A 9978-nucleotide genomic window follows, 5' to 3' on the forward strand; every position below is an offset into this window, starting at 1 on the left:
ATATATACTTCAACTAAGCTAACAAAAACATACTGACAGCTATTTAAGTGTTAGGGCAATCACATCTCCTAAAAAAAAAAAAAGTGTCTTGCCTTCTAATCTTACACCTACCTTCATGCTCAAAGAAGGGTCAGCTAGAGCAGGGAGACACTACAACCTCTCTGGGTAGCCTGTTCCAAAAAATTCTGTCTTATGTTTAAGTAGAATTTCCTGTGTTTCAGTTTGTGCCCAATGGCTCCTTTCCTGGGCAGTACTGAGAAGACTCTGGTCTGAACACATGGACGAGACTCCTCAGAGCCTTCTCTTCTTCCAGCTGAACAGTCTCAGCTCTTTCAGCCTCTCCTCATATGGGAGATGCTCCAGTCCCTTAATTATCTTCATGGCCCTTTGCTGGTCTCACTCCAGTTACGTCCATGTCTCTGTTGCATTGAGGAGCCCAGAACTGGACACAGCACTCCAGATGGGTCTCACCAGTGCCGTTTGGAGAGAAGCAATAATTTCCCTCAGTACTATTTTACAAATAATACTTCTCTGGTTTAATTTGTGAAACCCATTTGCAGATCAACCCTGAATGGCACTCCTGTCACTTTTTAATTTTGGTAGTTAAATAAAAGTAGCTTCAAAAAACATTGTAAACTCTCACACAGTCCTTAGTTTTAAGGGTTGTCAAGACCAGTCTGAGCTACCGTAATTTGATTCAGTGATCAGTTTGTCCGTGACTGTGGGACTTGCTAAGGTTAGTTGGAGTCTCAGCAAAACTGCCACTTAAAAAAAAAAAAATCCCTACATTCTAGGGTCATCAAAAGGTGGGGAGAGGTGATTCTGCTGCTTGCCATAAATGCTAAATACTTGCTAACCAGCAAAAAAAAGAAGGGCTGTGCATCGTAATGAATCAGCTTCAAACTCTCCTTGTCTGTCCAGAAAATGACAGCCTAAAGCATAAAAATATTCCTTCCAGCTTCTGAAAGCATTTGGATCAGAGATCCTCTTGTAACCAAATTTTACTTTTCTCCACCATCATTGGGACTGCGAATTATCATTATTATTAGCGGCATTACTACACATAGGAATCCCAGTTATGAGCAGGATTATGTTCTACTTTGTTATGTAGACTAATTAGCTATTGTTTTCAGTTGAAGAAAAAGAGGAAGCAGATAAATGCAGAAACAAAGAAAGATAGGGACCTACATGCAAAAACGTGGAAATGTAACCCTATCTGTAACTCTCACTGAGAGCCTGGAAAAAATTGAAATGTGGTATCTGAACCTCTGTCACATGCTGTCTGTTCTCCCAGGTGCACAACACAGTCAAATGACAGTTCTTTTTTTGTGAGTCAGATTGCGAATACTGATTCAGTCAGAGATGGAAATTAAAACTAAACCATCAATATAGAAAATCTACATCCTACCCCTTCAGTGGCACTCAGGATGTACATGTTATTAGATGCCATTTCCTAAGCTGTCAAAGTTGCTAGCCCTTCATGCTGAGTGAAGGGAAATCGGATGCTGAAAGTTAACCTGTGATAATACACAGTAGACCCAGCTCCGCACCCAGCCTATGCAGCCACTCTGTTACTCTTAACATATCTGAAGAACATGGACAAGAACTAACCACATGATAAGGCATTCTGGGTTAGAAATTTATGCTTTGCTCAGGTTTACAAACTCGGCACATCCTAGGGAAGGAATACCTCATTGATATCGAGTTGTACTAATTACCAGCTCAGCCAAATTCAAGGAAGATATGAATAAAATGAAGAATTTACAGTACTCAGACATTGTTTTTTAAGACATAGGGGAAGAAATTAAAACCATGTTTAACTGGCTTGCTCCAAAATTAACTTTATAAACCATCTCAGTAGAGAATGCAATGCTTCCCTAGAGCTGGCTGATACGCTGCAGATTTTTTTCTGTTTCATTTTATTTCATGATAGAAAAATATTAGAAGTGAAACTAAGACTCACGGAAACTCGGTCCAGCAGATATCTTACACACCCCCCACACCTCCCCCCAGAGGATAGAAAGCTATATTTAAATGTTTATCATTGTCAACTATGAAATTAAAATGTTGTGTCAAACAGAGTTCTGTAAGGATCAGTCCTAAGCCTGGTATAATTTTATTTATGATCTGAATGATAGTCTACAGGGCATATATAGAAGTGCTATGAGTACCAACAAAGAAATGCTAGAATGGTGGAGGACATCTTATGCACTGAAAAATGCCTGATAAATTTGAGATGTCTTCAAAAATGTGTAAAATACTTCACCTGGGAAGAAATATATGTGTTATAAATATTGGACAGTAGCAGTTGACTAGAGGCTGAGTAGATCTGGATCTTCAGGTTATAGTTATAAGTTGACAATGAATCAGTAATAGTATGTTACTAGGTGTTAGGAAAGGAACACAATGACAACATCTACAATACAGATGATGATGATCTTGCTCTGTAGTCAGGAATGGTATAGTCTCACTTGGAGTTTTAGTCCTAGTTTTTAGTACTGAACTTCACGTAGTGAGAGGTGAATAATATGAGAATACACAGAAGAGAGCAACAGTAATTATCAGACAGGCCTAAGAACTATTCCCTAATGGAAAGGCACATACAGTTGGAATTCCCCGACTCAAAGAGAAGGCTGAAAAACTGAAGTTTCTTCTCAGACACTTAAAACATGAAGAGGAAATAAGTCATCTTTCCTCAGTATACATCTTAGTAAATACAAGAATTAATGTTCTTCCCTGCAACAAGTTAGCAGTAAGAAAATAATTTTTAATATGGAGTGACACACTATAAAATGTTACTTGGGAAGATAGCAGGGTCTCCAAGAATCAGCAAAACTGAGCAACTATCAGAAATAATGCATGTTCAGTTGACTCCTGGTGATGGGTCGAGAGCAACAAAAATTGCTGATGTCTAGGTACTGGTAATTATCACAGAACTAGAAGAATCTATGCGGGCAGGGGAGGAGTGCAGGATACAATAGACTTGGCATTTATTAAGAGTTATGGAGCCATCTCACACAGCATTCTCATTTGGGATCTGAGGGAGTACAGGCAGGATCAGCAGGCTGTTAGATGTTTGAAAATTGTCTGTAGAACAGTATGAAAGGGCTGTAGTTAACAACTTAATGACTGTGGGCAACCAGTAAAGAAAAAAATGCCCCAGGGATGAATGAATACTTGATATTAATTGGTGTTTTCGTTAAAGATCTGGTTGATAAGAGGGAGTGTACCCTTAGCATGTGTGGATGATACTGAGTTAGGAAGGGTAGGCAGAGCCAAAAGTAAGACATCAGTTAAAAGGGACTTTGATAAACTTGAGGTATGGGGCAAAAGCAACCTTTGCAGTTTGTCAAAGAGAAGTGCAAAGTTGTGCACATGAAGCAGAACAGCTACTTGTATCAGCATGGGCTGGGAAATGACTGGTCTGACCTGGGCAGAACTTGGATGTGGTGGTGGCTTTCTCAACTGCTGGATCCTTAAAGGCAAGCCTGCTGCTGTGTCCAGAGCCTAAGCATAAATAAAACCCTGTAAGCAGCTGGGGTTTCCAACCAAAGTATTTGGTTTTCCAACCAAGTATTACTGTAACAAAGACAAAGCACAGCAGTAGTGTCTGGAGACACCGACACAATGCACATCACCATTTTCCAGACTTGGCTTCCTCCAGAAACACGCAGCCCAAGACAAAATTTAGTACATTCCTACAAGGATGCCCACAGTAGATTCATTACTTGGAAAATGATGCCCCAGAGAGACTGTTTGGACAGGGCAGTACTTCAGCTGCTGTTAAGTACTTACAACTCTGTAAGAGTTGGCAGAGTTCAACGGGAAGACTGACTGCCCAGTGCAGCTCTGCAGGAGCCCAGGCAAGGAGAGGAGCTGATCAGTCTTGGCTGTGCAGGAAACACTGTGCTTACAATGCTTTCATGATGTGTCTTTCTATTTTAATAATGTTCAATGTATCAGGAGTCCTGTACTGCTTCAAATGTCAGTTTAGAAAGCAGAGTAAGGATTTAAGAGAAGCAGTCACGTGTCAGCTGGTTTGCTGTTTGCTGTCCCTTGCACAAATGCAGGAGCAGATTTGCATGGTGTGCTACAGAGCTCTGAACTCCATGGGCCACCCTATTCCTGGGAAACCACCTGGAGTGCGTGTTAGAGAGGTCTGACTGGGCTTGATCCTTCATTGTCTACCTGGGAAAAGCTCAGAGCCCAGGAAGGAAAATAACATGGGCAATGGGGTGCCCCTGTCCCCAATTGCAGGTAATGGACCCTATCTCATCTTTCCCATGTCCTGAAACAGCTTCACATGAGGAAGTGGGTATATTACAATCTTCTCAACACCTAAAACCTGGTTTAGGACTTCCTCCAGCCTTTCTTCATAGAGCTTCCAAGGGAGCAGGCAGGCTGTTGATGGGGGTAACTGTCAGGCTGCAATCAGAAGTCATGAGTGGATGTTTCCTAAAACTTTGATGATGGGGGAAAGAGGGACCTATGTATCTTAGCAAGGCTGCAACTTGTGCATGGTGTAGTGGGGATGAGGCCCATGCAAGCCTTCTCCTTCCAAGGCAGAATGAGACACATCACAATCACCACTCCAAAGTCATGCAGGCCATGAACTGCTGTCCAGACAGCTGGTACATTGTTGTGTGAGAGAAACACCCCAGAGAGGGTATTTTTGCAATTCTAGCACAAACACCATTGCTTTGAAAGGAACCCTGAAACATCTGTCCTGGTGAGGAGGTGTGAGTGGTGGCAGAGCCATGTGAGTGCTTGGGTGTTGGTGCCTGCCAAGCACAACATTCCTTCGGAAGTGCGTGTGCAGTCTCTCTTCCTGCGATCTGCTGTTGTGGAGACTAATCCTGTGATGTTGTTTTCCATGAGTAAATGGCATCCAGCTCCTGCTGGTTTGCAAAGCAACATGGCAGTGACTCAGACAACATACACTTGCCCTTGCTCACAGCTGGCATAGTGCAGGGGAAGCGGACAATTTCTGGAAGATTTTGCTCCTGAATGGATTGTCTTCTGATCTGTAAGAAGCCACTCTCTGTGCATGGCGAACTGTATCCTCAAAGGTCAGCCCGGGCTGCTGGGCCACGACAGAGGTCTTTTCTGTCCCTGTGTAGTTTCTGAACTTGGCAGCAAGAAGAAGATTGGAAACAGTTCAAACCAGGGCTGAAGCCCAACCTCTTGGATCTCTGACTGAGGAGAGCCTTTACATAAAAAGGTGAGAATGGGGCTCTCCCCCTCTATCTGTCTCAGTTGGTGGGGAAGAGGGAGGGGAGAGATGAAATTAGTTATCAATCATTAAACTAAATTAATGATCACAGTCCCCCCAAATCTATGGTCATATCTATCAAATAGATAGATATGATCAACACACTGGGAAGCTGATAGTTGTAACATTTAAACATTAAACATTAGGTGACATTGTTTGCTAGTTTTATTTAAGCAACATAAGCACTTCTGCAACTATGCTACTGCTGGAAGATTCCTTCCAAATGGCAAATTCATACATGCAAATGTTGACTTGGGCCTCAGTCTCAACATAAAAGCTTTCTGTGCTTAAAATACTTCTTACCAAAATCATATGTTCTGCTCCATCTCAGTAAGCACAGCTTTGTAGTGTGGCTTACTTGCTGAACTGAAGATGATGTATGTGGGCACAGGGAACGAGGACCACAGGCGTAGATTTAGAAGCCTGAAGTGTGCCAAAGAAGTCAGTTCATGTGCCTCCAACCAGGTTCTTTTAGATATTACGCATGAGGAGAGTTTAATATTTAATAGAAAATTTCCTTATTCACCATATTTGGCATTACATGGGATTTTGATTTAGTGGAGTGATGCAGCAATGTACTGAAATCGTATAATATAGCAATTGCAATATACAACTGAACCACACCACAGATGTGATTCTCATTACTGGTCTCTATATGCTCATTGTCACAATGCTGGGCCCCCTCAGTTGCTGGGAAGGAATATGTTGCTTGAAACCATCTCAGGCCCATCGCTCTCTTCAAACTTTGTTTTATTTGTTGTCCAGTTTTTATACTTCATATTGGGCTGAGCCACATATACATCAACCGTCCCTCCCTGTCCTTCATGCTGGTCTGGTTTGCTCAGGAAGACATTATTCTTTGTTAGGGAACCTGATGATTCACTGGTGCAGCTGTCTTATCTAAAACCGTGGTAACCCTCCAGTCTTGCTGGCGTTGAGATAAGTGCAGCTTTCTTTACAGGACATTGTTCCTCAAGCTCATTGTCTTTTTTCCCTACTCCTCTGAGCTCTCCTCCACTGTGGGGGTGTGCTGGTCTGTCAAAAGCGCCCAGGTTTTCACTACAAGGGTGGAATTTTTTTCTTTCCCCCAGGTAGTCCAGATGAGATCTACTGTTTTCAGCATGGCAGATCACAGGAGCATGATAACAGTGCAAAGCAGGTGTCTGAACAACCTGTCTCATTCACAAAGGACAGATTGAAATTCCATGTTTTTCTTTGAGAGACAGAAAATATTTTAATAGGGAATAAAGCACCAGCTGCTAGTGAGTGGAAGGCACAAGGAATATGAAAACCTGTACAATAGTCATATAAAATTCAAAACTACTAGTTTGAAAAATATGAATACTTTTCCACAAGTTTATTCATGTATATACTTACAATATAATGTCTGACAGTAATTTTTTTGCCCACTGTTGATCTAAACCTGAAGCCTGAAGTTGTATTAACATTTCATGAATGATGTTTTTTAAGTCAGGATTAAAATAATAACTGCATATTCTAGTTACTCACCCTGAGGTGATCAATACAGACACCATGCCCTGCTGGACCCCTATCTTATTCTGCTAGACTTTAAAAACATAAATTAATTACCTAGAGGATGCAAAACCAGAATATAAGCAAAGCAGCTGAAAACTTACAGATGGAAACCAAAAGCTGAGCGTAAAAATCATGGAGATAGAGAGCAAATGTTCTCAGCACATTAGAGGTTTAGTCATTTGCCTCTGTTTTGCAGAATTAAATCTATCTTGATTCTGTCTTGTTGTGGATCTGTCTTTAGTTTACATAGGTGCTAAATGAACAAAAATTTAAGTGCTCTTGCTTGAACACGGTCACTAGTAAGTATGGTCAGGAGTTGGGGAGCAGAAAGGGAGTAGTATTGAAATTTAGTGTTCTGCTGCTAGTGAGGAACTAGTAAGTGAAGAGAGTCATAATTAAAAAAAAAAAAACAAAACAAAACCAAAACCAAAACCAAAACCAACCTATCCTAGAGTCCTTCTTTAGGCTAGTTACAGCAGAAAAGGCTTGAGTTTGTTTACTGTTTTGTGACCTGTCAGGTCCGTATAAACAAGAACTGTAGCAAGCTAATGCATTTTTTAAGCCCCAGTAGCATACTCAGCTGACCTGTTCACTCCTCCCAGGAAGATAAAGGAGGTATGTTTAGGGCTATACCAAATCTAAGGAGAGTCTCCATTATACCTATGCAGTCCTCTGCACCTCTGCAACAGGAAGCACAGTTGCTACAGCCTAGCTAAAAAGCTGTGAATGCCTCTGCTAGGTGAGGGATAGTAACTGATTAGAAGAGTTCAGTTAGGGTTGCTTCATATTGGAAGAGGGAAAAAGCAAAGATCATTCCCATGTTTCTTAATATACTCCTTTGTCTGAAGTGATGCAGATTAGCTAGGGAGAAGAATTTTTTCATCTAAATCTTATTTGTTATCTTCTTCTCACCCCCCCCCCCAAACCCTGAAACAAAACAAAACAAAAAAGCCCCCTGACACTCAAAAAGACAGATTTTATACTGATCATGAAAACATCTAGGGACAGTATTAGAAACAATATTTGAGATGGCAGGATAATGAGCTCCTCCATTAATCTTTTAACATGACCGTAGAGAGCAAAAGACTCCTTTGGTTTCATGATGGAATTTAATTCCATCATTATTAAATAGACTGGGGGAAGCTACTCCTTCCCAGTTTAGCAGCACAATAGAGATAAATTACTTATTACATGTTTTAATATGGCACAGTTTAAAAGAGTATGTAGAAATTATGCTTGCATTTCTTACATAAAAGGACAGAAGAAAATAAATATTTTTTATTTTTTCCCAGAAAAAATGAAACTATTCTTTCTGCATTAGTCTAGTAGCCATTCCTGCTGAGAATGTTCATTTAATGTGACATTTGAAACATCCTTAGACAAGGTTTGCTCCTTACTTTCATAAATACTAATTAATAATTTCATCTGTTTCTGTTATAGATTTAGACCCAAAAAACAACAGCTAAAGATTGAAAACGTGATCTGCAGTACAAGAGAAAGGTGATTTTCTTACTAATTAAGGTAGCAGAAGTTTAAATTTATACTAAAGGATATTTTGTAAAAAATAAGCAAAATATCCTCACGGCAGTAACTCTGAATGAGACAAATTAGAAAAAGTCACAATCTAGTATAAAGTTAACAATATAAAAAAAGATTCTATTCTGCCTTCTGGTTAATATGTGCTTACAGACTCAAAATTGCTTATGTAAAAATCGAAAGAGAGTATCAAACTTCCCATTTAATAAACAGGAGGTGGAAAGCAAAACACAAACCCAATATATTAGAAAACCTGATAGCACAGATGGTGAAGAAAATTCCCCAAAGCCAGTAAGAGATTTCAAAACACTAAAACTTCTGAAGAAAAATTTTTATATGATTGAATACAAATTTAAAAAAGGTTAATGAACAACAGCGTGAAAATAATGAAAATATAAAGTAATTGAAATAAAACGTTAGCCATTGCAAGAAAATAAAATACACACACGTATGCATAGCGAATGGGTTTATATAAATCCAAGGAAGGGGATAAAAGCGTTCCCATTGTTACTAACATGTACGTGGCTAGGATTGGGGTTTTTGGGGGGCGGGGTGTGCATTTTTTTGCTTACTTTGTGGACTTAACAGCGCTGTTTTAACAGGTAATAGCAAGCGATGGCCCATCACGACCCGTGACGGAAACAGAAAAAAATGGCAGGAACCCCGCCCCTCCTCGCTGCAGTCCCCAACCAGGTCGGCTCCCAACACATAAACAGCGCCGCGCCGCCCCGCTTTCACCACACTCGCTCGGCAGCAGCGACAGCATCATGTCTGGCAGAGGCAAGGGCGGGAAGGGGCTCGGCAAGGGGGGCGCCAAGCGCCACCGCAAGGTGCTGCGCGACAACATCCAGGGCATCACCAAGCCGGCCATCCGCCGCCTGGCTCGGCGCGGCGGCGTGAAGCGCATCTCGGGGCTCATCTACGAGGAGACACGCGGCGTGCTGAAGGTCTTCCTGGAGAACGTGATCCGCGACGCCGTCACCTACACCGAGCACGCCAAGAGGAAGACGGTCACGGCTATGGACGTGGTCTACGCCCTCAAGCGCCAGGGACGCACCCTCTACGGCTTCGGCGGCTAAAGTCTTTTCGCTCCCGCACTATTTCCAAGAACCCAAAGGCTCTTTTAAGAGCCGCACACTTGAGTTTTAAAAGAGCTGTATCACTTCAAGGCTAGTAAAGGGAAAGTAAAAGTTCTTACACTGCGTTTCCGTTAATTGGTCGCATTTTTCACTGGTAACTTGCTATATAGATCTTAAGAGGTGATTAAGTAGGTGATAATGGTGTGTATTATTAATGAGTTAGAGACTACCCTAGTTAAGTAGATTACAGAACTTAGAAAATTATTAGATTTCAGTATCGGCGTAATCGTAATGAATACGTTTTGGACTTTTTTTATTTACCCCCCAAAAAATCAAGTCGAATAAGGAATATATCCTAAACTTATGTCCAGTTTCGAGCTGGTGAGTTGGCCCGGTTCCGAGGCAGGTACGCATTGCCTAGCACGCACCTCTCAATTAGTTTGCAACTAATTTAGGAAACGGTAGCAAAAGTAGGTACGTATCGGTGTTTAAGTTACGTTGATCCCTGTAATGGTGCTCTGCAGGTGGAAATGTACGGGTGGGAGGTGTCACAGC

At 41.3% G+C, this 9978-nt stretch overlaps 1 protein-coding gene across 1 annotated transcript; it reads left to right on the forward strand.

Annotated features, from left to right (window-relative positions):
- The first annotated feature begins 9098 nt into the window (after positions 1-9098).
- Positions 9099-9530, forward strand: LOC129215340 (histone H4). The gene has a single exon (XM_054848184.1). The coding sequence runs from the start codon at positions 9112-9114 to the stop codon at positions 9421-9423; it is 312 nt and encodes a 103-aa protein (XP_054704159.1). The 5' UTR covers positions 9099-9111; the 3' UTR covers positions 9424-9530.
- Positions 9531-9978: the final 448 nt, after the last annotated feature.

Source organism: Grus americana, chromosome 1, assembly GCF_028858705.1.
Source record: "Grus americana isolate bGruAme1 chromosome 1, bGruAme1.mat, whole genome shotgun sequence".
NCBI lineage: Eukaryota > Metazoa > Chordata > Aves > Gruiformes > Gruidae > Grus > Grus americana.